General features: G+C 40.9%; 1 protein-coding gene across 7 annotated transcripts in view; it reads right to left on the bottom strand.

The window, feature by feature from the left end:
• Positions 1-27866, bottom strand: part of FBLN2 (fibulin 2) — a 194137-nt gene that overhangs the window by 134600 nt on the left and 31671 nt on the right. For 4 of the 7 annotated variants that reach the window (XM_073352181.1, XM_073352183.1, XM_073352180.1 and 1 more), the window contains exons 2-3: positions 21115-21186; positions 11774-13229 (exon numbers count right to left, since the gene is read on the bottom strand). In XM_073352181.1, the coding sequence (XP_073208282.1) occupies positions 11774-13160 (1387 nt within the window). In that variant the 5' untranslated portion in view covers positions 13161-13229; positions 21115-21186. The remainder of the gene's footprint in view (positions 1-11773; positions 13230-21114; positions 21187-27866) is intronic. The other 3 variants (XM_073352179.1, XM_073352178.1, XM_073352185.1) reach the window with 1 other exon arrangement.

Here is a 27866-nt window from a genome sequence, read left to right on the forward strand (position 1 = left end):
CCAAGGCCAGCTGGAAAGCAAACAGTCTGCTGGATAATCACCTGGCCTGCTACAGTCACCCAAAATACAGCCAGCCTAGCAGCAAATGACGTAGTGAGATATCCAGACAGCCAAGATAAGGGCAACACTTTTTGTTGGCAGGAATTGAGTCTTTTAAGATGCTGACAACACTGCATACTTACATTAAATGGATGGCAGTGTCTGCAGCGGCTGGCTACGTACTCTGGAAAGGTTTCCACCCACATTTAAATTAGACTGTGCCTGCTCTGAACTGGGTGGTTAAAGTTCTACAGCAGGGTTGTCAAAGGCGCCTAGCCACAGCCACTGAAAGCAGTGGGAGTTTAGCCATTCGCTTCAGTGGGAGCAGTGTTAGGCCAATGGTGAGCTCTTTTGAAAAATCCCACCCTTAGCATCTTTCATGCCTTTTGGTGCTGCCTGTTTTAGCTTCCACAAACGATCACTATTCAGAGAGCGTGCCTGATCCTGGCATAGGCCAAGCCTGCTTTGCACCACCCCTAAAAGGACAGCTGGAGATTGCCGTGTCAGAACCAACAGGTGGGATAAAGCTTGCTCGGTCACCCTGCTTCCCAGACAAAAGCATGGCTGGCGCACACTGCACTGGAGTTCTGCCAGCACAATGGGCCTTTGTGACCTGTTCGAAGCCATTGCAACTGAAAGCAGCCCTAAAGCTTTTCTCACTTGCACTAGGGGTTTACCCAGCTCCTAGCATCCTCCAGAATCAGGTGTGGTATGTGGCAGATCTAGCCCATTGACTGTAGAGAAACTTTATCATTCTTTGTGCTGTCACAGTGCCTCTCCCAATGAGGACATTCACTTTAGGAAATGGAGGTTTTAGTTCCAATATAGATATGAATTCAATACTACACATTTCATTTTAGATATATTTTGCTTTGCTTTCATTCTACGCCATCTTTTCGTGTGCACAGACACTTTAAAATACTTGGCTTTTTAATGTGTGCCACTATGCAGAGGGTTGTTTCATTCCAGGGTAGGCCGTTTCTTTTACTCTCCTGCCACTGGCAGAGTTATCAACCATCATCCCCTGCTCACATTCTTCGAAGGTTTTCAGATATGGCAGGGAAGGCAAGTGAGGGGAAAGAGGAGAAGTGATCGTGACACTTGCATTCCAGGTCTTACGGTCTCCAAAACTACAAAGAAGCAGGGTCAGATTCTCTGTTGTACTCTGCTTCTTGATTCTCTGCCCTAGCACAGTCTACAGCAGCCTGGGAATTGCTCTAATTTTGCCACCTGGCAGTAGTCCCTAAATGACCATCAGCCAATTGAATGTAGCCAGAGCACAATGAGCTCTGGCTACTCCTCCTCCTCATGAAAGTTATGACTGTCCAAAGAGGAGTCAGCAATGATGGTGCTGGAGAAATGGTCTGCAGTAAATAGTATGAAATTCAATAAAGACAAATGCAAAGTACTCCATTTAGGAAGGAACAATAGTTGCACACATACAAAATCAGAAATGACTGCCTAGGATGGAGTGCTGCGGAAAGGGATATGGGGGGTCATCGTGGACCACAAGCTAAATATGAGTTAAGAGCATAACACTATTGCAAAAAAAGCAAACATCATTCTGGGATGTATTAGCAGGAATGTTGTAAGCAAGACATGAGAAGTAATTCTTCTGCTCTACTCTGCACTTATTAGGCCTCAACTGGAGTATTATGTCCAGGTCTGGGTGCCACATTTCAGGAAGGATGTGGACAAATTGGAGAAGAACAACAAAAATGATTAAAGGTCTAGAAAACATGACCTATGAGGGAAGACTGAAAAACATGGGTTTGTTTAGTCTGGAAAAGAGAGGACTGAGGGGGGACATGATAATAGTTTTCAAGTATGTAAAAGGTTGTTACAGGGAGGGAGAAAATGGTTCTTTTTAAACCTCTGAGGTTATGACAAGAAGCAATGGGCTTAAACTGCAGCAAGGGAGGTTTTAGTTGGACATTAGGAAAAAACTTCCTAATTGTCAGAGTGGTTAAGCGCTGGAATAAATTTCCTAGGAAGGTTGTGGAATCTTCTTCATTGGAGATTTTTAAGAGCAGGTTAGACAAACACCTGTCAGGAATGGTCTAGATAATACTTAGTCCTGCCATGAGTGCAGGGGACTGAACTAGATGACCTCTCAAGGTCCCTTCCAGTCCTATGATTCTATGATTATACAATGCTATTGTGATACCCACATTGTTATATGCTTCTGAAACTTGGCAAATGCTATAAACCCACAACAGGAAACTAAATGCATTCCATCAGAAATGCTTGCAAAGAACACTTGGTATCCATTGGTAACCGACCCTGCTGTGTTACAAAGGACTGGCCAGCAGACAGTAGAGACAAGAGAGTAGAGTGGTTTGGACACATTGTATGGATGCCAAAAAACTGTATTCCTAGACAAGTTCTTGATTAGATACTACCTGGTGGAAGAGGGAAAAGAGGAGGACAACAGATGACATTAAAAAAACCATTGAGAAAGAGCCCTCTGTCATTGAAACAGACTATAACAGAGCAGGAAACGTGGCATTAGAGAGATTGAGGTGGAAAGACTGGTTCATCTTATGGGTCACAAGGCACAAGAGCATCTAACAAAAAGAAATTAAAATCATCTGCTCCACCTCAATTCCTGTGCTGTGGAGAGGGTTTGTGTAGAAGTTCACTATACTTTATACTCCCTGGGCACTCCTCTATATTGGGGTATCTGTAGTAGAAGAACTAAGGCAAGATTCTAAGGAGAGGTGCAGGAAAAATAGAACTATGCACTAACTGAAACCATAGGAACAGCTAATAGTTACAGTATATGGCATTTTTGCATTGGAAAATGTGTTTCCTTTTCCCCTGCTAACTGCATCCAGTTCTCTCTTAAATCATCAGCATACATTTTTGACCACGACTTAGACCAGCGTGCCTGCCCTCCTTTTAGTCCTCCTCTAATTTTATAGTATCTCAATCTAATTTCCTCTCTATAAATATGTCGACCTGTCTCTTAAACGCATTGATGATATTTTCTTCAATGACCTTACTTGGCAACTCATCTCAAAATCCTAACTAGTCTGAGAAATAACTGTTTGAAATCACAGCCCCATGGAGTTATATTGATTTATACCAGTTGAAGATCTAGCCTGCAGATTTTGATTCTTTTTATAAGAAGTTGTGTTCCTTAGTTTTCATAATTAAGAGCTCAACCTTGAAGTCCTCCTAATCACTGAGAATTTTGAGTGATCAAAGATTGTAGAGTTAGGCCCAAAGTAGTTAATGTAAATGCTAAAGTTTCATTCCCTAAGTATGATCTGGTATTCAGTGAAGCAAATTGGTTACAATATTAGATTTCATATTTGCAGAATCTTTTCTGTAGTATTCACTCACTTCTGCTCAATCTTATTAACTGCTAGTTCTATGCATTAGCACTATACATGTTAGGTTTCTATATTTATAAAAAACTTTCATGAAGGTTTTGTTGCAGACTTTATTTTATATCATCTACTTCTCCTCCCCCAACCACACCCTCTTTAGCTATGAATAGAACCCTGCACAGATACAAAATTTGTATCTGCATTCAATCCCCGATCCGCAGAAATGATCCACGGATTAGCCACAGATTGGCAGGGCTCTAGCTATGAAGGCCTAATCCATCTTTCTTCTTGATTTTTAACATCTTCTCCACCAGCCCCTCTCTTCCACCTTTTCTATCCCAGCATTATCCTGAAGGCACTTGCTAGTATTTCATAACTGGCCAAAATTTGTGTACAATGCATGCTGTTTTCATCCCAAGATCTTGCCTTACAAATATTTACCTTGTGCAGTTTTCCACAGATGGACATCAACTATTTTTGTTCCTAGCCTCTGTTTGCCAGAAGCTGGGAATGGGCGACAGGAGATGATGGGTCACTTGATGAGTACCTATTCTGTTCATTCCATCTGAAGCACGCTGCATTGGCCACTGTTGGAAGACAGGATACTGGGCTAGATGGAACATTGGTCTGACCTAGAATGGTCGTTCTTATGTTCGATCGTTACATTTTTAGGAATGACAATAAATTCATCCATAATTAGGTGGGGAGAGGTTAAAATGGAGACATGCACATGGTCTGAAAGATCCTGGTTCCAGCTGGATGCAAAGTTGCTATGCAGACTGTCAAAACAAAAAAGACTACTGTAAAACATTCACAACAACGGTGTTTGCTACCTGAGCTACATTTATTCAAAAACCAGCACTCTAATGGCAGAAAGTAGGCAAATGGACATGACTGGGAAAATAGTAATAAAACTTGACAGCAATAGCGTTTAAGATGGTTTATCCCTCTTTTCCACATACATAACTTTTGAAGGAAGAGGAAACAGGAAATGTGGCAAGAAGAGGAGACAGTTAACACTTTTTTGGGGGGGGGCACCGCGGGGGTTACTATCACAGTAACTTACAGCACTAGATCAGTGTTAAATGTTTTGTGCAGGATACAGGCTAAAGAAAATCTGTTTTCCTTCTCTCCGCTATTTGTAAAAGTGATTGAGTAATTAATTTATAGTTTCTGAGCTGAGTAGTTACTTGTATTTTAGTCTCAATGTTCCCAAGAAAGCCTTCCGGAATGCACTAATTAGCATTTGATGTGGGAACTTCAGAAGGTCTAACAGACTGCTGAAGAAAGAATGGATTATGAATATAGATTAAGGAGACACAACGTACGCAGAGATAAGTAAAAAAAAAAATCCAGGAGAGAAGCGGCAGCAGCATAGACAAGAATTTAAAGAAACAACACGATAGAAAGCAAAACAGTAACAGACTCTTTGAAGGTGGGCAAGCAGTAATAATATTTTGCACTTTCAGAAAGTTTTTCACCTCAGGCTATCAAAGTATTTGCACCACTCCAAACGTGGTGTCATGATTGCTTTGCAAATGGGAAAACTGAGGTACAGAGAATTGCCTAAGATCACGTAGTAAGTTAATGACTGAGCTAGAAACAGGGCCCCTGACTACCAGACTCCTAAAGCACATTTCTTCTCCATTGGTTGAGGCTAGTATAATATCCTGGAATTATCTCCTGTCTAGGATTTTGGTTTCACACTCACAAAAACAGATATCCCCCTATAAACACAAGTGTATGTCTACTACTGCCCTCTAGTGAGCAAAAAGAGCTACAAAGGATTAAAAACCCTATGACTTACAACAGCTAAAAGACCTTATTTAGCTCAAGCATTCCAGGCCTGTGTTTATGGAACCAAAGGTTCTGGGTTCTCCACTAAAACCACGTGGTTCTCTATGAATGAGTCCACAGATGCATTATACAGTGTCAGGATATTTTGAGAGTTATGATACCTTTCCTGGTGGATAACTGGCAATGCTGTATGTATGCAGTGTTGTTGTAGCCATGTTGGTCCCAGGATATTAGAGAGACAAGGTGGGTGAGATAACCTCTTTTATTAGACCAGCCTCTGTTGGTGAGAGAAAAACTTTTGACCTTCCACAGAAGAAAAGCTCTGTGTAGGCTCGAAAGCTTGTCTCTCTCACCAACAGAAGTTGGTCCAATAAAAGATATTACCTCACCCACTTTGTCTCACTAATGCTGTATGGTACTCAATAAACCTCTTTGTTCTTTACAATGATCTTTAGTTTACTAACCAAAATCTCCCACTAACATGGAACCAGTATACCAATAAATTAGCATACAGAGTTAAATGGACAACCACATGGATAAAAATCCCATCAATTACATGCAGTAACTCATCTCCTAAAAGATGCTGGCTAACGAATCACAGATGCAATGCAATGTTACATCTTATATTATTATATACGTTTGCAGTTGGTTTGTCTGCATGCTACAGTTAGTACTTTAGGCCAATCGATATCACTGTGGTCTTACCACAGAAAATTAGGACAGGAATGCTTTTGAAATAGGATACAAAATGGCTCAAGTATGAAGCTACAGAGAGCTAGGACCATGCACTTCCACCCTGTGGCCAAATACTATTCATCGTGCAGAAGGGACACTGTGTTCTCAAACCAAAATTTCAGACTAAAAGAAAGATGAACAACTGAAGTGTGAAAAAAGAACATGCATCAAACCAAAAACAGAAGGTTTCTGACCAGCAAATTACAAGATAAGCCACATTATTTCCACCAATAGTACTTACTGAGATTACATTTGAGGCTGCAGTGATTCAGGACATGAAAAGTAAACGACATATAAAACCAAACTGAAACCTAAAAAATGTAAGTAGTGAAGCCAAAATTTTAACCAAAGGCATCAGGAAACGAACCATCACTGAATTCTGTTATTTGGAGCCTGTTAATAGGAAGAACAGAAAGATCACCAAATGCTTTCAACTTGTGAAGACTTATTTCCATCATCTTTACACACTGTCCTGCAACTGATAGAAACATTTGTATCTGTGAAGCCTCCTTTAAATTTCTGGGCTCTTGGAAAAAGCCCCAAGAATATATTTGTATCAGGACTTGCTTGTAAGCATGAGAATTTTTTTAACGTATCCTTCGGTGGCTCAGGAATGTAAGTAAATAAATATTATTCCCAGAAAAAAAAAGTAAATCAGTTGACATTAAGGTTACACCTTTGAACAAACAAACAAGTAGATTGTGAAGATGGGATATTTTTAGTTAAGAACAAACTTGAAAAAAAATTACATACTACACATTCATATATACACCCAAGTCTGACCAACTTCTATCCCACTGTCTTAATACAAGACACAATTCATCGTTAACCTTCACTTTGGGTAAGCGTTTACACAGTGCAAGGTGGATATATAATATTACAAAATCAGAATAATAGGATTTTACACTAACTTTGTTTCAGAGTAAATAAATATCCCGAGTATAGGGTATTGGTGATTCAGGCCTCTGCTATCCAGTCTCCATCCCACGTTCCTAATTTAGGATTTTCTTTCCTCCCATGATAGACAATGGGTATTTATATGTCAGTGCAGTATTTTGTTATTTGGTTCATCAGGGCTCCCTGTGACGGGTGGAGATCTTGAACTGTGAGTAACTTGCTACGTAAAATGATTGGGACTTTGGTAACAATGTTCACAATGTCTTTAAATACATAGGCAAACCATATAGAGAATTGAGATGTTCCCAGCCACTAAGATATGTTGTATTTAAGATGCCAACCAGTGTAATACTTGTTCTAGACATAACTCTACCTTTTGTAGGTGGCAGACTAAAGGTTAAATTTATCTGGTGTTTCCTTAATAATATTTCCATATTTTTCTATTTTTTCGTTAAAAATTCTATAAATTTTCTGAGTTTTCTAGGTCTATTGCTTCTTTTAAAAAATTCTCTTTAAGTGGTTAACACAAATTTTAAAAACTTTAACTTGACCCTCAAGTTTCTCATCTAGGAATTCCCTTAGTTTCTGAGGTGATGTCAAGGGAAAGTACTGGCATTCCTGCCAGATGGAACCATTTACTCTCCACCAGTGGTGTAGTGATTAAAAGAAGTGGATAAATTAACCTAATTCCCCAAATGAAAAGTGGGTAAACTCAGCTGTGTTAATCAGCATATCTCAATCTCCTTCTCATAGGACACCAAAATTTCTTCAGTGTTTGATAAAGCAGACAGCCATCTTAAAATCTTTCAGCCCAGCAGATTCAGACCTATTCTGAACCAATAGCAGACCTATTACCAATAGGTCTACGAAGACAAAGCCTCCTTAAAAAGTTCTTTAACTAAGGTGATTCTAAGGATTTCAAAGGAGTCCCCACTGGGGCGTTAGATGTTTCAGAAGAGTCCCTGTGGGGTGTAGAAATGCCCAGGAGGAAGTATAGCTTTCTGTAGGTGGTGTGGTTTGGGGAGGGATTATATCTGAAGAGAGTTGTGATGTGGTGTTGGTGAAACGTTTGCATATGTGCTGAAAGAGATATGGAAGGACTCTGCTATCAATAAATCCAGTGATTTCTAAACTCCTCAAGAGTCTATGGGCCACATCCTCACCTCAGTGGAACTAGGCCAATTTACACCAGCTGAGAATCTGGCCCTATCTATGGGAGGCTTAGAAATTTCAGAGAAATCCATATAGGGCTCAGGTTCCATAAAAATCCACGTGGGAATCAGAATCTCTCCAAAAGTGAGTGTATTGGTTGCACTGCTTTATTCATGGATTTCAGTGGCAGCTAATCTGTCTCCCTAGTTTTTAAATTGACCCTTCAAAACAAGATTATCTGATTGGTGCAGTCAGCATAATATATTTTGATTTCTGGGAAAAGGCAAAGATTAGCTGACAGTTCTGGCAGATTATACTAAATTTACAATTTAGAAGTCTACCTAACAAATTCAAGTTTCCATTCTATACCCACATGCAAAATTCAATTTTCTTTCAAGCTCTGGCTAAGTTCTTTACCAGTCTAGCTCAAAAATCACCAAAAATATAGGACTAATGTATTTTATTACTCAAAATACATTGCTATATTCATGAGTCACAACCCATCCAAATTAAAACAAAAAACAGAAACAAAAGAAACACACACAAAAAACCCAGTTCCCAGGCAATAACATTGGTCCTAACCATGACGAATGACATTCCCAGTTGTGGACAGTGTCAGCTTTATAATAGGTCTTTAGAAATATGTTACTGTCACCTAGTATCATGGGAAAACATGAAACAGCTGGCCTTCTGTGCCTTGCCCAACACTGGTCTTAGGAAATGTCTTCGGTTATTGATGCAAACATGGGCTCTGTGCAACTTCTTCAACTCCATGAGCCAAATTCAGTACTGCTGACCACAATGAAGGTGCATCATTTATATCTGAACAAAAAGGGCTGTGAACAAAGACTACTGGTTTTCATATTTCTACTGCAAAATCTTGACAGGAATACTAATTTATTTAAGGGCCAAGGTATCCATCCACCTCCCCATTGAACATAATATTCAAGGCCTACTAGGATGTTCCTTACTTTGGTTAGAAAATTCTCTGCTGACATATCCATATTGTCCATGTCATGCAAATTAACTATTTCCCCCATCAGCCACATCCAGGCTTCAAATTCAGCCAATTCTATTGAAACGTGTTTAAATAAAATCACCTGAGGAAGTAGTTAGCCACACTGGCCTCCTGAGAGTTATGGTCCATAGGCAGTTATGGTCCACAGTTATGGTCCACAACCCCTCCACAGGCAGCTGACAACCATACAGCTATGGTACCAGATACATACATATGTACGTACATGTGTGTGTGTGTGCATTGAGACTTCTCTCAAGACAGCAACAAGAACGAAAGGAGAATGATGTTCTGGTGGGAGTGGACACAAGACTCTTTATGGAATGTTGTGGAGAGGTTCAAACCTAAATTTGTAAGGCTCTTGGCTCTCCAGGGACTTTGAAAGATTGAAGGCAGGGCTTGGGGTTGGCAAAACATCACTTTGTGGTGGAGCAAGGCTTGCTGCTGAAGTTTTAGTTTGAGCCTGCCTTATGCTACAAGTAACTTTGATAATAGATGAAGTTTTATTACTAGGATTCACATTCAGGTTTTCTTCAGAAAGGATTTGTACCAGGGACAAAATATCAAATGGCTCCAATGTTCATTCAGAACCATAAAAATGGGGCATCTGTATTCAGATCCAAGGATAAAGCATAACCCTGATACTAAAGTCATCAATCCATTACAACTCCTTTGAGTGAGATGGAAGAAACGCAGTGGCTCAGTTTTAAACCTAGATCCTGTAGCTGTGTACAAAAGTATGACACTAAATTGTCAAAGAAACTTGAGCGGGAGTTGGGATTATGTCCCCTGTTTATTATCAGAAATCTCTGAACAGTAGGGTCTGATTTCTAATGGCCTTGCACCTTGTATGATCATTTACATCTGTTCAAAGAGGCTACCATTGAGATCAGATAGTGTGCTACTCCACTTTACACAGATCTACCTTGTGTAGCCAGGTCTAAGAACATTGGAGATTCAGACCCATAATATCTGGGATGTGTTGGCAAGACGACAGAGAGGAAGAGGGAAAAAAATGTATTATACTGATGAACATTGTCAAAAGAATACATGATAGTGTGGGGTGGTGCGTCAGTTTTATTGGCATGAATTTTTGGATGGCTACATTGGCTGGGAGTGACTTATACAGTTCATCCCAAACTAACAAATAATTAATGTTTTTTTCTTTCTCCACTTTGCGCTCCACTTCCCCAATCTTTAATTTGCAAAGTGGCCAGTACTTCTTGTACAGGCAGTTTCTCGCTTCCCCCAGAGGGTCACATCTAGTTTCCCATGTGCGTTCTGATCTTTCAGAAAAATGTTTAAAAGAAAAGAAAAAAAGACAATGAGATTGTAAATCCAAAGCACTGGGAGGTAGGCCCAGGATCAGTATCTGAAGTGACTTTCAAAATCATTTTTTAAAGTCAGAAGTTAATGATGTGCCTTTAAAAATTTGCATATTACCCTGCTGCTATGTACTAAGCATTCACTTCTGTAGGTGTTATGTTTACTTAGCCACTTGAAGTGTTTATCCATGGTGTCAATGTATAGATTTTTATACAGAACAAGACCTTTGGCCTACTGCTGTTGTTCAGGATATTATTCTAAGTTTGAAAACACAAGGTCCCACTCTGATTAAGCCAATTAAATCAGCATTTGCAATAAAAACAAAGGAAAAATGCAAGTACTTGGGTTCTCAGATTGGCAGGAAAGGGAGAGGCTACCATGCCCATTCATGTATCGTGTATATAGTTTATTTTGGACAGGTGCCATAATGTCTATTTCAACCCAGGATCTAGATCTGAACTCAGTTCCCCTCTTATCTGAGTGGGACCAGGTGGTTCAGCATGTTACCTGGATGACATGTGAAGAAAACCATGGCCCACATGAATGAGCATTCTCTATATGAACTGCAGATATTTTACAAGAAAAAGAAATGTAACATTAAAAACCATCATGAGAATATTTGGTGCCACACCATGAAAAAAATGATGTTACATTTGATTTGATGAAAAATTAATCAGAAGTGTGAGATGCACTCATACTGATCTGCAGCAGTGGAGTCTGCATTCATTACTGTAATGAGCACTGCATAAAGCTTATAATCAATGTTTATTACAGATGTCAAAAGGAACCCAGAGGCAAAGAGCAAATACATGCTCTTGCCAGCCCTGATCAAAAATATAAAACTTCTAGCCCAAAAATGACAAGAAAGATGCAGTATTTCTTTTGCTTCTAACTACTTCCTTCCGTGGCAATATATTCTAGAGTATTTATCAAGTTCTTGCATTAATAGGTTTAGACAACATTTAAAAATTTAGCATCACATACAGCAACTACTGTAAATACTTCTTTGTATTAATACCTACTTTGTCTTTTAGGAACACTAGAACAATTGATTTTTGTCAATATGGTCAAAGCTAAGATTTTGTTTAGGTGGATAATCAAATCAGGCAAATAGCCAGCTATGTCTGATTCCTTCTCTGCATAGTAAGTCATTTCAACATCAGTAATGAGTGGGGTAAGGGAAAGGGTTAGTATATGAACAATGCCTAATCTGAAATGCAGTTGAAATACCAGAAAACATTGTCCACAGTCTCTGAAATTAAAGTAAGGCAAACAACAGTAGAAGTCTACCTATTCCGCCAAATTAAAAAGGTAACAATCCTTGCTTCTTTTAGAAAGACAAAAGAAGATTGGAGGTTTATTTGATTTCATGCACGTGTGTATCAGTGAGAAGGACAGAACAATGTTTCTGGGCCATTTTTATATAATAATTCAATATCAACAAAACATCTATACTGTAAATAAAAAGAGGCCTTACCTTCTGGTAACCTGGAAGCAGCATGAATAGAATTGGGGTCTCTGTCTTCTTCAGGTTGGTAATGATAAAGCGTCTGTGACTGCTTTTGGGATGCCTGACTACGGTCTTCTTTCAGAGCAATGGGAGGGGATGTTGTGGGACTAAATTTGACCTTGGGGAAAGTATTTCCTCCATGCTTTTCATGGGAAGGTCTGTGACCATGTGACACTGTTACATTTGTCTCTTTCAGACCTGGAGACATACTGCTCCCCTGCTCTTTATAATCTTTTCTCATGTGTTTTCTTGGTTTAGGGCGAGCATATCCTTCTTGTTCATGTCTCCCTCTCTCCCCTTGTTTCCCCTTTGATTTTCTCTCCAATTCTACCACTTGCGTGGGCATCTCCGTCATAACTGTTGTTTGCTCCTCAGGAGCACTGCTAGTCACAGTTATTTTTTCACTCAGAACCTGCACTGTGGGTGCCATTGTGGTGCTTAGGTCTCGGTTTTCCTCTTCTTGTTCCATTGCACTGTTAAGTTCAGGGTGGGAAGTAGGAGTGTGCACACTGACTGCTACAGCAGCTTCTTTAGTGTGTGTAACAGGTTGAGTCAAGGATGGGGAAGTAACGCTTATTCCACGGTACTCATAATCCTCACTTTGTTCTTGGCCAATGCTGTCTTCTTCTGTATGGGCTGCAGAGGTCCTGTGTTTTTTAGGAGGTTCCACCTGAGAGGAGTCTCCTTCGGGTGCCTCTTGGTCATAGCTGTACGGATCATCGTAGTGCCTCTCTGGTTCATTCTCTTCAGTATCCATTGGGCTCTGAGGATTTAATGTGGATGCCCCACAGTCTGGGAGCTGGTAGCACATCAGTTCACCTCCAGAATTTGGGCAATGGCAAACCTTGCACGGAGGAATATGGAACGTGTGGCCTGCTACATACTTCTGACCTTCATGGAGGCAGCCTATTCTTCCACACTGAGGGCAGCCATCAGCTGGTAGCACAGCATCAATACAGTTTGGGGGCAACTCAGGGCAAAGCATAAACTGGCAGCTGATCTTGCCTCCTCCCTTGGGACACGAGCATTCAGTGCTTCCAAAGTCCACAAAATAAGATTGCCCTTCGGGTACTTTGCCATTCATAAATCCCACATTGACACAGTCATAGTACTGGTAGCCTTCACAAGTACAACCATGTTGCAAACAAGAGGCACAGCATTCACCAGGCTCAAGCACCTCTTCAATACAGTTCTCCAGTTGCTGGCACTCCACTCCTGTACAATCCTTCTGGGCGTGTGAGATGCCAGTCCAGATGAGCACCAAAAGGACAGTGCACAAACAGCTCAAATGAGGGACTTTGTGCCTATCCATAGTCTTCCTAAACAAATATGGCACCAATCCAGTTTTGCTCATCCTATTTTTTCTGGAAGAACTGTATCCCAGTCTGCAATATTTTCCTGAATTCTCCTTTTCTCCTAGATCCTAGGTTTATGAAAGAAAACTCTGTTAAATGCTATACTCAGCACATATCCTGTTAAACATTAGAAATCCTTAAAAGTTGGGATACAATCCAACATCTGGAAACCCAAGTATAAAATTAATCATAATGTCTTCCAAGCATTGCAGGCACTAGGCTTCAAGTTGCATGTTTTTTTTTCTCTCTCTCTCTCTCTCTCTCTTTTATTTAAGAAAAATCCAAGATTGCTTTTTTTTTTTGTATCTATTCATAAAAAACAGAGTAACATTAAAAATTAGCCCTTTATACTTCAGTGGACTTTAAGTCAAGTAATTTCTTCTGGCTAAACAAAGACAAGATACTTTTGGCAGATAATAAGCAAATACACAGCTCTTCCTTTGCAGATGTCAGTTTCAGATATTGACTCGTTATGTTTTAATTACAAAGGATCAAATCCTGGAGATGTAACTCAGGCAAAACTTTGCCTGATTAGGGACTTTTGGATTTGTCCCTGTATATGTAAACACTTAATGTGAGGGGGGTTTTCCATTAACTAAATACAATGACATTTTGCTGACAATGATATTTTTGACTCTGTAATGCTTGTAAACTCAAGACATAAAACTTGCATTACATGTCACTGCAGTTATGTGTAAACATCACAATATCAATTGTGCATATAGGAAGCCCTGTTCTACTACCACATTGGGGCCAGATCCTCAGCTGGTATAAATTGGTATAGCTCCACTGAAAGCCTAAGACTCAACCGCAAATCCTCAGCTGGTGTAAATACCCATCCACCACTGAATTCAGTGAAGCTATGGCAATTTACACAAGCTGAGGATCTGCTACAATGTGTAGCAATGTAGTTTATTTGTGACAGTGCCCACCTGGCTTTGGCTCAGCTCCTCAATGGGAGTTAGTTACTGAAATACTTTTGAGGATCTGGACTCCTGTGACTTTAAAACCAAACATTCTAGAGTAATCGCATGTGAAGCATTTGAATCTAAGACATTAATACCTACTAATGATTAGTAAAATAAACATTTGTGCATTGGAAATTTTTAATAATTTTGACACTGTGTACTGTGGAATGATTAATATCGAAGTCAAAGCAAATCAACTGTTGTCAAGTCACAAAACACACAAATTATTTATGGTTAACATGGAAATGTACATGCAGAATAAATCTGACTTTAGTTTAATAAAATAAAAAAACATTTTGAACCACTAATTCTAAAAGTTGTCTGATAGGGGAAAAGTTTTCACTGACAGCATCACCAGGAACAATAAACTAAGCAGAAAACAGGAATTTTGCCAAAAAACCCATTCCAAAGATTACTTCTTCCCCTTATACTGGGTTTCCAACAAGTCAGCTCAGAGGTACTACTGGAAATTGGCCAAAATGTGGGAAAAGACTGCCTGTCCTGATAAGATATGAACCTTTTATTATATTTAGAGTTTTCTGTCATTCTGTATTACAATTTGAATTGCTAGACAACATTACTCATTAATATGATAATTCTGAGTCAAATTAGTGAAAACTCCAGTACTATAATATGAATTCAGTAAAGGTACTAAGGATGTTACTGTGATTCAATGAAAAATAAAAATACAAAGGAAGTTTACCATTGTGTCATAAGAGATCTATTTACTGAGAACCACATTCAACTTTGGACACATAGGAATAAGGGGTAGAGTATTCACTATGCAGTTCCTGAATGAATTCAATATGGGTTCATAAGATTTAACCATTTCATTGTTTATATACAAAGCCTGCTCTGCTCTTTCAGCAGCTTTCAGGTAATATGAATTTGTAATTGATTATCTGGATTAGACTGGAGTAATACTTGGAAGGAGAATTAAAGATAAGCCACTACTGAGAGGCTTTAAGGACAGGACTTTATCAGATTCTTACAGTGGAATATCCAGGTTATAACACCTCAGCACATTTAAGTCATCAGGCCAAATTTTTTGCTGGTGGCCAGTACACTCACTCCACTATGGTCCATTTTCCCCTTCCTAACATAAGGTTAACTTTACAGATGGACGCAAGCACACTGCTGAACTTTGGGGCAGCTGGGAGTCAAGTCATAACTTCTCAACTTAAACCAGTCTACTGAAACCAGGGTGACTATGTTCAAATGTTTCTTGGTCCAGAGAAGGCAAATCATGCAATGCCATAGAATCATAGAATATCAGGGTTGGAAGGGACCTCAGGAGGTCATCTAGTCCAACCCCCTGTTCGAAGAGGGACCAATCCCCAATTTTTGCCCCAGATCCCTAAATGGCCCCCTCAAGGATTGAACTCACAACCCTGGCTTTAGTAGGCCAATGCTCAAACCACTGAGCTATCCCTCTCCCCATAGTACCCATATTGATACCAACGTGAGCATGGGATGTCCTATCACGCTACAGTAAGGCCGGTTAGTCGGGAGGTTAATAAAGGAATAGAGAGCCTCTCACCTCTAGGTTATCAGTTTGAAAATCAGTGCAGCTGTGTGGTGACCGAGAGTTGTTACCATCTACACTGACCTACGTGAAATTGGAATTTCCACTTCCCACTGGAACGGTTTCCCTTTCCAGTTCCCTTCGGGGGGAGTGTCCTACATTCCTTATTTCCTCCAAACTCAATAAAAACAATAAGCACTAACGAGCACTTCTGTTGATAATCTCAGTAAAGCAATCAAGCACTAAATCCTAAAGCTGGTCTCTCCAAGTCAGGGTTGAAGCAGATTGGTGAGAGCAGTGTCAAGAGAGACACACTGCAATCATCTGTCCTTCAGAGTATCTAAAACAGTTTATTCACTAAGGCTGTCAATCTGACCCGTCACAGCACCAAAATTCACCCCAGCTTCCACAATAAAGGACCCCTCATTAAAAGATGTATTGTGCTTATATATTTTCAGTCTTATATTAAAATGACTAATGATACTTGTGTAGCAACCACATATTTATAGTTGTTGCACCAACATATTAAACATGACAAATGGAGCGGGATAGTTCAGTGAATATCACACAGTGATACTTGTCAGTGCAGTATAACGTTCGTCATATGCTGTCCATTGTTTCTTGCCTCTCAAATGTAGCATATGAGCAGGCTCACTTCTCAAGCAAAACTTGACGTTTCAACGAAAGGCCATAAAGTTTGTTTTTTGAAGTGAATAACAAAATTAGCTGTACTTTATATCTAGCATGCCTAATAAATCCTTTAGTGGTGCATTAACTATTAGTGGATCTAGAAACTGCAGCTTCTCTATCTCTTCCTGCATGGTCATCTTTACTTACCTGGCTCCTTTCTATAGCTTTCAAAATCACTCCAGTTTCCCTGAAAAGAAAACCTCTTAACTCCACTTGTCTCCATCTCCAACCTCCCTTTACTGTCTACTTTCCCCTTAATCTCCTTTGATCCTACCTGGTCCTATTTTAGCCTAAGATGATCTTCTGTCTGTTTTGCTATCTGCTGTGACACAGCTGTTCTCTCTTTGCCTTGGTCTTTCCTGGCTTTAGTGCTTTCTTGGTTCTCTTCCTCACTCTCCAGCCACTTCAGAAGATAGTTCAGTTTCCCTTCCCATTAACTATTCCTCTTCCCCCTCTGTTGGGTCCCTCAGAGTTCTGTCCCTAGTTCTCTTCTCCATTTACACCTTATCTCTTGAGTCCAACCTCTTATCTCTTATCCAATCACAGCATTTTTGTCCATGATCACTCTGACTCCTCCCCCTCTAGTCACTTTCACATCTCTAACTGATTTCTCATCAAACACACTCATATCAAGCTGGTTAAAGCCAAATTTATCTACCCCTTTGAAATCCTTTGTTAGTAACCACATTATCTTCTCAGTCACCCATGCCCAATCTCTCTTTGATGCCTGTCTCTCTGGAGAAAATGCTTTCAAATGAAATATCTCATTTCACTCTTTTAAACTGCTAAATCTTCTTTATATTTCCCTTTGTTGACTACCAGTTTCCCCCCACCCCAATTAAGCTTCCTTCTGCACCGGGTTGGGGGGATGGTGGAACCCAAGCATTGAATGAAACACAGAGTCATGTCTATTTTGTTCAGCTGGGGAAAATGTATCTTACACTTGTTCCAAAGAATGGGTGCATATCCTGTATAGTCCTAAGGAGTTTGTGTATAACTGCTTTGGGAACTCAGCCCTTTCTGGAGACAAACTGTGTTGTGGAGACACCAACTAGTTTAAATACAACTCATGTTATTATAGATAAGGTGACCAGATGTCCCGATTTTATAGGGACAGTCCCGATATGCAGGGCTGTCTTATATAGGTGCCTCTCCCCCCGCCCTGATTTTTCACACTTACTATCTGGTCACTCTAATTGTAGAAGAAGGGTGTCATGACTGACTGGAGAAGTTGCATCATCTCAGTGGGTGTGAGGCTTTTGGAATTTTTACAACTACTTTATGATTTCAATAATTTATTCTCCACAACTGTGATTGTATTTACATTCACTTAAATGCCCCTTTTTGCAGCCAGTGCACTAGAGAGGGGCCTTAGTGTAAGTGAGAGAGAATCAGGCCCATTTATATCTTTCACTGCGTCTTATTAACTTCATTGACATTTGCTGCTCAGAGTTTGGATGGGATGTCACAACAAATAGAACCCCACACATATGAACAAAAATCCCTTCAACAACTGTATCTGAGCTTCACACAACTCTGCAGCAAAACCACCCATATCTCACCCACAGGCTTGTACACCACTTCATTACCCAGAAAGTTTGGGTGTTGTTTGTTTGTTTAAATACATCTTTTGTGAAATTTATTAAATTTACAGATCCACATTCTGCACTGATTTTTATTCCATGTAGTCCCATTGGCTTCAATGGGATTGCACTGGGCAAAAGACAGAACAGAACCGCTGTTGCCATGCTAATGTGCACAGTATACCACATAAAGGAGGTCCCAGTTAATACGGGCACCAAAGGCCTGATTCTCCTCTTACATTGGTGAGAATCTGGAGTAACTCCACAATGAGACAGAATGAAACCTCAAGGTGTTGAGTTGCCCATCAAAAGCAGCCTAGCCTCATAATAATGCCCACAATAAGCCAACATTCCAAATGTGGCCAATTTTGCAAAAAGAATGAGCTCATGCGAGTCTCTCGGAGACTAATCCCCCACCATCCCAACTAAAACAAAGGACTATTCATGAGGTCTCTGATTTTAAAATGACATTCAAGTATATTACCAATTTAAGCACTAAAAGAATAACTTAGATTCATTTCCATTATTTTAAAATCAACCTTAAGGAAAATATTTTTTTTGGCAGGAGAATGTTATTCATGTTGGTAACATTTTTCTCCCCAAATTCATAACAAAGGAAGAAAGACGACATTCTATGGAACACTGGGATGGGGGTGGGTGGGAAGGAGGCAAGTGCACACGTGGGATATATGGGCATTAGACAACGGAGAGAAGGACAGAAGAGCCTTTTGAGTTAGCAAACGAGATGGACAGATTTCCAAGATAGGACATTCAAGGCTATTGTCAGTATGCAGTAGAAACTATAACTAGAGTTGGTCAAAACACAGAATTTCCATCATGTGGGGAGATCAGAGAGTTCAAAATGTTTCCTCCTGAATCACGACAAAAAGTCAAAATCTCAAACTTTTTCATTCCATTAAATATTCTAAACATATTTCATTTCAACAAGGCAAAAGCGTTCCATTCTGACAATAATATAAACAAGTTGAAAATGTCTTGTCAAAAATTTGTAGATCAGCTCCAGTTGTCACCCTGAGCCCGTCAGTTTATTTCAGGTGCCCACAAATGACAGGAGGCCCATTCCTTACAAGGCTTCCTTATACGAGTAAATTTTACTTATGCTTGTAGTCCCATGGACTGCAATATGGCGACACACAAAAGGATTACTCGGATGTATATGGTGTTGCAGGATGCTTTTAAATGTTTTTATTGGAAAGAAGTATAGCCAGCATATAGATACAGTATAAAAAAATTGTATGATCTACATGCACTAAAGGTGAAATTCACCTGGGCCAGCACAAAGCTTATGCATCCCTTAATTCCCACTTGAGCCCTACTTTCAGGGTTTAAGAGGTGTTTAATTGGCAGACAGCCCTTTTCATCCTAAAGGAACGTACGAAATTATCTATTATCTATGGCAGGTTTAGAAATAATTGTCCTTCCCTCATGTGCTCTGTTGACTGGGCAGCATATAAAAACTTGTACTGCCATGGCCCATGGTCTGTGAATAAACAGAGCATCCAACCAGGATATTACATTTTTTGAAGAGCATTCAAAAAGGTGCAGTAATCTGGAAAGCACACACTATACAAGAAGTTTAAATGTGTTTTTATATGCTATATACTTTTATACCTCTTACTTCAACTGCTGGCAGTCAAATTGGTAGCTGTCAGAATCACAAACGGCAGGAGAAAATGAGGAAGGAAAGATCAGTCTAAGAACACTACCCCTTAAATGTAAGGGAGGATGAAAAAATATTTTGGGGGGGAAATCTTTTCTATTCTTTTTTTTTTTTTTTTCCGCTGGGCGAGAACAACCCTGAACCCAGTTGCTCCTGAGTAGATGGTGCCAGCTAATAGATTAGTTCTTCCTTTCACACCCTCACCCGCCAGAAACTTGTGATCTCACCAAAAGCTGCAAGAGAGAATTCATGGCTTACTCCACCCCATCTCACACTAGGTGTAACTGAAGGGCTACTCAGAACATGAAAGAACGACAGGAGAAATGTTTGTTGCAGTTCTCTAATATACAGTCTACAAAAACACTAGCCCTTTCCTTCTGGAACTACTGAAACTTGAGATGGACCTGATGAACCCCAACAAAAACCTGGATCCAATTGTTGTAGCTTTGTCCTGTCTCTTATTAAAAATAACACGTCTTGTACTTAACAATTACACTGTCACCAATTCATGAGTTTATCACAAAAGTCTTGTGATATTTGGCATTATTCTCAAAGCCCCATCTCCTGGGGACCTGTGATTAGGTGAGAAGCTCAGATTTCTTTTAAAAAAAGACAGATGTTTCTAGCCCTGGTGGTTGCAGAGAAAAGCTTGAAATTGTACTGCAGTTAACCCACACAGGAAGAACATTTGAGAGCCTTATGGAGCTTCGAATAAGGATATGTTTATACTGCAATTGGGAGGTATGACTGCGGCATGTGTAGATATACCCAAGCTAGCCTGAGTAACAATAGCAGTGAAGTTACAGCAGTATGCACCCAGGGTCCTGGGAAGACGGGGCCTGTGTTGCCATGGCTTCACTGCTATTAGTACTTGAGTCAGGCAGATTGAGGCTAGCTTAGATATAACTACACATGCTGAAGTCTCACCTCCCGATTGAAGCGTAGACATAACTTAGGTCACTGGAGACATTAAAAGCGGGAGGAAAGTTAAGGCACAAGACATGCAAGGCAGAAATGATAGCAGATTCAAAGAAAGAGAACCAATCAGACAACACACCATCTACTGTAATTATTTACCCACTTTGTACCAATGTTATGGTGCTTAATTAATGTTTTTAAAGTCCTTTGATATGCTCAGAGGAATTTGTGGTAAGGTCAGCATTACTATCTGCCTGTCAACCAAATGTGGGCCAAATTATTTCAGAGGAAGGTGAGTCCCTCAAACCAAGTTTTTGGAAACCTATAGCTAACTATTACAACTAATCAACCAATTGCTAAACTATACTATTATGCTTCTCCGGGAGTGCAGCTTTGGAAGCAGCGTTTGCAGTCATGTAGTAAAAAGCAGCCCAGCCCCAAATATACCATAGGAGAGGGTGGGGTGGGGGAGGCGGCGGGGTTGTGAGCCACAGTTTAGGTGTAATGTTTCATTCAGTACTCTCTCCTCTCTGCAGTTCAACCCAAATTAACGTAACGTGTATTTGCCTCACATATGGAGAAATTCACCTGTCACTGCAGGGTTGTGGAAAATCCCCAGCGCAGCAAATCCAAAAAGGGACTCAACGGGATGATGAGCAGCTGCAAAAAAAAAAAAAGACAGACCTGCATATGAGTGTGTACATGTGTGATGGGGATGGGGGGACAAATGCTCACCCCACCCCCAGTGCAGCTGGACTCTGCCTCAACTCCCTGACACCCAGCACATCAGGGTGATTTGTGGGGCAGCGAAGGGGTTGTTGTTGGGCTAATGGGTGCTGCGGAACCACACTAATTCCAATGCCATGGGGACCTCTCCAACAAAACAACTGGGGGGAAAAGGAGGGGCTGGATTTTCCTCAGTCACATAAAGGCACATGAGCCTTGACTCAGGAGAACTTCCCTGTTCCGGATAGCACTAAAACACATGCCCTTCTGAAATGGGGCTATTGTGCTTTACAAAACCAATGAAACACAAGGTGCCTAACAAGATGATCAAGATTCAAATTCCCACAAATGCATCCCAAATACAACCCACTGTATACGTCATATCAGTGGTCCCCAAACTGTGGGGTGTGGAGGAACATTTGGGGGAAGGGAGGAAGCACCACGCAGTCCTGGTCTGCCATCTGCTCTGCTCCAGCCACAGTTCCCTGCCATGGCTCCACTTCCAGTCCTGGTCCCAGGCCTGGCTCCCAGCCATGGCTCCACTTCTGGCCCCGCCACCAGGTGAAGCCCCAGCCTCGGCCCCAGCTCCAGCCGTGCCCCAGCCTCAGGCCCCAACCACAGCCGGGCTGTGGCTCTGCTCCCAACCCCTCTCCGGGCCACAGACCCACCCCCAGCTGTAGCGCCGTCCTCAGCCAATGGCTCCCAGCCCAGCCCCCGCCCCACTCCCAGCCCAGCCCCCAACCACAGCTGAGGGAGACAGGGGTAAGAAGGGGTGCAAGGTAAAAAGTTTGGGGACCACTGTATTATATCCTGGAACATAACTGCATAACTGGCCAGGTACTTAGTCAGCTCTGTTATGTAGGAAATCTGCTTCATTATTCATCTTTGAAATTAAAATAAATTGGTTTAATTTATAAGAAAGAAATTATCCACTCCAGAAAGTTAAAGACCACCCTATTTGCACCTAAAAACCCCTCTAATTCCACAACAGTCAAAAATCTGGAAGAAATAAAAACCAGTGTGACAAGATGCAGCCAACAAAAACTTCTCTGTGCTCACAACGTCCCAGTACAGTTTCCACAAGCAAACAGAACTACTGTGCTTTCACAGTGCACATGAAATGCAAGAGAAGCTCCTGACCACACAGACTCCGACTGCACAACACATGTGCAGAATATTCTACTATATGTAGGCACTGCAAATTTGGCAACACTTATTATACAGATGCTATAACAAGCATGCAAAATTAGTTCAACACCATGCACGTAGGGGTGTATGCAACCAAGATGATACTCAAATAGCACTGTGATGAGTGTAGTATAAAAATGCATATAGATTAAGTAAAATAGGTGAGAACGCTCAGGAAACTATGAGCCAAATTTTCCAGAGTTTTGCCTAAGTAAGAATGGCGGAAGGATTGGACAATATAGGAAAAAATTTTGGTAGGCAAAATTAAGTTATTCAATTTGGCCAGGACACAGCTGCTTGTACCCCTGTTCATGTAGGAAGTGGTTTGGGATTTTGCACTTCTGAAGTCCTTTGTGGTGCTCATCCTTTGCTCCCCTCTCAATCTCCAAACTTCCTCTGATACATTCAAGTCTTTGTCTCCTTCCCTCTCTCTTCCTTCAGCTGGCATACAAAGAGTTTCTATTCACTCTCTCCATCAGAAATTTGAGAGAAAAAGCAGCAGTGATCTCATGGACTGTGGCATGCAAGTTTTCAGAATTTCCCCTGTAGCAATTAAATTACTACAGTGCTAATTAAAACTTACTCTTTGAAAAATACTTAGATGAAAGCATTTAAAATGGCAACAGTACAGTACTCCTAAGGCGCTTTGAACCTAACCACCCTAAGCATGGGGGGAGCTATGATGCAGGAGACCACCTCCATTCACTAGGGAACATGTTGTTTTAAAACTGAATATAAGCATCAGATGGAAACCTGTCTAGTTACTTTCTAGCTATATTGGGCAGTCCTGCTGGAACAGTTTTTACTTTATTGAGGGAAAATAAGCTAAGTGAATGGGGAAAATACGGTAAGTGACTGTTCAGCGGAGTTCTGGGGTCCCCTGCCTCATGGATTATATAGGAAGTGTTTCAACATCATTAACAACTGGGTAAAAACAGAAGCAGAACAGCTATGTATTCTATCCCAGATTTATGCCCCGCTCCCCAAGCAAAAATGCTTCAAAGTCAGTTACAGTAGTGGGTCTCTCTCTTGGCTCATCTCATCTTCAAGTTAGAATCCATTCTATTAGCAGTAGGTCCCCAAAGTAACCAACACAATTTGGTTTCATTCTGACAATGGACTCCTAAAGAGTGAGGAGTCATTTGTGTCAAAATAAATCTTGCCGCTATAGTCTAATGTTTATTGAGGTAAATAAATCAGTCAAACTTGTCTAGACATTGTCATTTTCATGATGAATGTTGAATTTCCATTGCAATACATTGTAACATGTTAACTGCATGGTAAGTTTTATTTTATCTACATCAATCTCTTTCTTGTTTGGGTTTTCTCCATGACTTTCCATACTTCGAGAGAGACAGATTCCAGTAAACAGAGCTAGGTACACAGAACTCTGTGAATGTACCTCTATGTCCATCTGCAACATGTGTGCCTGCAGACTGCAATCTTGGGTTCTCCTGGGAATACACTGCCAATCACAAAAGTTTTTCTCCCATATTACATGGTGGTTTTGTAATGTAGCAAACACCCACTAGAATCTAAGATAAAACTCTGTTTCTCAACAGGATTCAAACCTAGTTCTCCAGAGAATAAATGCTGCTTTCAAGAATCAACTGTAGCAGCAAACTGATATATTTTCTCAGCTACGTGTAGGAGAGTGCAGCTGAAGAAAGACAACTTTCTACTCTCTCAGCTGCCAGAACATGCTTGGCTAAGAGTTAAGAATGCCATGCCCAGGAGCAAACTTCTGTATGCGTAAAGCCAAAACATGGGCATGGCAATATGTCATACTTACAAATATCAGACCAGATCATGAGCTTCTTAGTTCCATAAGTAGAGGGGAATCTACGCCTGCGGATTGGCTGGGAGAACAATGAAAGAGGGGAAAGCCAGCTTCACAGCCTAATCTCCCTTCCACTGTGGGGTTGGGAGTAGGTGGGCCGGCAGATCTTTGCTGGCTTCTGAGACAAGACAGTGTAAGTTACTGCAACAGAGTTCACAGTAATTTGTGCTGCTTTCCTTTCCATAGTGTGGAACCCTTCCCCCTTTAGAGGTTGGTTATGACAGGTAGGGAGCTGCAATCAAGCAAGACCCTAGTATGAAGTCTTTTGTGAGAGCCATGCTCTCAAGGGGCTGCATGGATTCTGTCCCTGCTGGGAGAATTCAAGGGAATCTCTGCAAGGAGTAATACCCAAGAAAGGATGACTGGGTCCTCATTCAAGAAAACTTCCACTGAAGTCAATGAAAGTTTGCCTGAGTATCTACTGCAATTCTTGTTCCATCATTTGCTTATTATTGCCCCAAAGTCATATTCTCCAATCACCTGCATGGCACAGACATAGCATCAGTATATAGTGAGCCACCACCATCGCCTCTACAAGAAGAGAGGCCTCACACCCAGTGTGTGAGGGTGTTAGGTATAAAGCTTAGCGGCCAGATTCTGATATCCTTACACATGCTGAGTGGCACCTTACTCTACAAGTGCTCTCATTGACTTCCATGGGACCATTCATTGAGTAAGTTACCATTCAGCATGGTATCAGAATCCGGACCAGAGTCAAAGTCAGCTTGATCTGATCAGAAGATTTGCTACAGTGAGACAAAAGTACATGACATGAGTACTGCATGGTGATGTGATATGGGGCAGAAGCAAGGTGGAAGAAGAGAATCAGCAACCGTGAGCCTGGCATCAGAGGATGTCCTAGGAACAATCTGAACAACATGGGATAAATACTATCGCACGTTAATTCTTCTTATAGCACTGGTAACTTCTAGTGCACGTGACAGGAACACAACAGAAACTGTAAAAAGAACAGGGTAGCATGTGAACTGATCATGCCACATCAGTGAAGGTAGCCATGAAGATAGTCCTCTAAAAGACATGTTTTGAAGACCCATCGTGTTCATCAGGCCCTCAGAGAATGGACTGGACACAGGATTTCCATAGGTTTTTCTGCCTTATTTCATTTCCCTTGTCTCTTTCTTGCTCTGCTACTTGCTCCACTTGGAACCAAGTGCTATATGTTCTGTCAAGAGTATACTACGGTGCAGTTGTTCATTACTTGCTCCAACAGAATTTGGCACATCTTTTCCCCTTCACATGGATGTACAAGGAAGGGAGCCAGGAGGCTCTAAATACCACCTCCTCTACCCAGTCTAATTAATAAAAAAAGAATCATGCACCATGGCTGTAGAAAAAACAACTAAATACGATGAACAAATTTAGACAATTGCTCTAGTGCAGCACACACACACACACGAAAGTGAATCTAATGCTGTACAAATTTTCAAGAGGATGACCACCACCACCACCGGTAATACAGATCAGGCCAAATCCTACAGTCCCTATCAGGCAAGGCTCTCATTGACTTAATAAATGTAGACAAATGAAGCATATTCCAAACTTGTGTACCAGCTAATAACTCACCACTCTCTCACTCATTGTTATATCTTCCCACTAATCAACAGTCTGTTGTAATTCACCTTCCAATTCTTCTGGCTATTGCACATGGCAGCTGATTGTCTGTTTGGCTTTTTCCAGGGTCTTCCAGAGGTGCTTTACATTGGCTTGCTCTCTTACTTGTTGCTTTATTCTGTCTTTCCATTTGGTATAAGGCATGTTTCCAAGCTTTCAGATGCAGATTTCAGAGATTGCTGCAGGGCTCTATTCGATTGCTTGAACAAGTTAGGTGCCAATATAAATGGTATTTTAAACTTTTAGCTCTGCACATTTAACAGGAGCAAATTTGCAATAGCATACAAAATTGTTCAGTTTTCCAAAGCCTTTCTCCATCCAGCCTTGCAACCTTCTTCACCTCATCTCCCTGGTTTGGGCTAGCACCCTCTTCTCAATCATTATGATTGGTGTCTTTCCTTTATTTACAGGGCATTTTTAAGCAGTTTTCATTTTCTGGATATTCTTGGCTCCACACAACATACTGGATGCATGCTCGTCATGGGGCAGGTTTTTCCACTGGTTTAAAAAAAAAGCCAGTCACTGCAATTTTCTTAGGATTCGGGTACTCTCTTGATCCTGGAAGTAATCTGGGTTGATTTTTGTGATCTAATTTCAGTACAGGCTTTTCTTACAAGGGAAGGGGGAAGAGTAGCTGGCATTATGGAAGAAACAGCCTCATGGCCAGATTGCCTTCCAGTAGAAAAGCTCACAGAAGTGGTATCAGAGAAGAGGAGCATTCTGGGAGATTTTTCTGCATGGTCTTCCCTCTAGTGAGAGAAAGCGTGGGGGGGGATGTAGATTTGCAGACTGAGCCTTCTCCAACCTCACTCATCTCTGTTTCTGTGAGTGGAAAGGGGACTCCCTTCAGCAAAGAATCAGAGGCCTATTGACCCCACTGATAAGTGTAGACTCTGTAGGAGCTGCCTTCCCTTCGACTGGACTGTTCCTTATGATCGCACAGAGCAACCCTGGATGGGCTCTAAAGGAAGGTTATAGAGCTCCCTAGCTGTGTAATCTCTGGCTCTCCACGTGGAAAGCTGAGCACAACACAGGTGATGAAGTTGGATAGTCTCCTCCCTTGCTCCACCCTCTTGCATCTCCAGCTCTCTCCTCAAATCTCCATGGCCATCCACATCAGACCAGGAAGGGCAAGATGGGCTAGAGTCCTGACACCCACCCCTTCCTCATGGAAAGGGTAAGATGACCCAGCCTTGCCACCTAACATCCACAACCTCCTTAATCTAGGAGTCAGTTTGTCGTCTCTTCTCCCAAATATGTTTACTAGACTGGGCAGGGAGGGAAGAAAATTATTTCATTATTCCCAGGCACAACCCTCCCCCCCTCCAAGAAAACAAACTACAAGTACACAAGGACTGAAGACAAAGCATTATCCACAGCAGATGAAACAGATCTATCAGATGTATTATGTTAATTATAAGTTTTCCATGTCTTTCGTGAGTCTCCAATTGCACCCAAACAACCTGTTCCCCCTCTCAGACTGCTGACAATAATGCTTCCACAACGGGATTATTATAAACACTAATTAACATCTTTTAGATAAGAGCAAAAATTATTATTTTAATGGAGGACAAAACTAGAACATTTGGTTAGAATGTTCTCAAAGAAATGTTAATTACCACTGACTTTAAACAAGTGGAAATCAAAGCCCACCATTTGTGGAGTGCTTTGAAAAGTTCCAATGCCAAAATAAAATGTGCTGGAAAGAAATCTTCAGTTTTCTTCATGAATGAAAAGTGAAATCCCTGTAACTGAAGCCTGAATCCATCATCCCCTTACTCAGTCTCCAACTGCAGATGTAATCCACCAATCAAAACGGCTCCTACACACAAGCTTTCCATAAAAGACAATAGAATTAATTTTGTTTGCTGGATACAGAAATGTGAGAAGATGCATGCCTTGCTATTTCGTCTAAATTTCTATCCTTCACAAACAATATTACCAGATGTAGCTA

This window comes from Lepidochelys kempii, chromosome 7 (genome assembly GCF_965140265.1).
Source record: "Lepidochelys kempii isolate rLepKem1 chromosome 7, rLepKem1.hap2, whole genome shotgun sequence".
NCBI classification, from domain to species: domain Eukaryota; kingdom Metazoa; phylum Chordata; order Testudines; family Cheloniidae; genus Lepidochelys; species Lepidochelys kempii.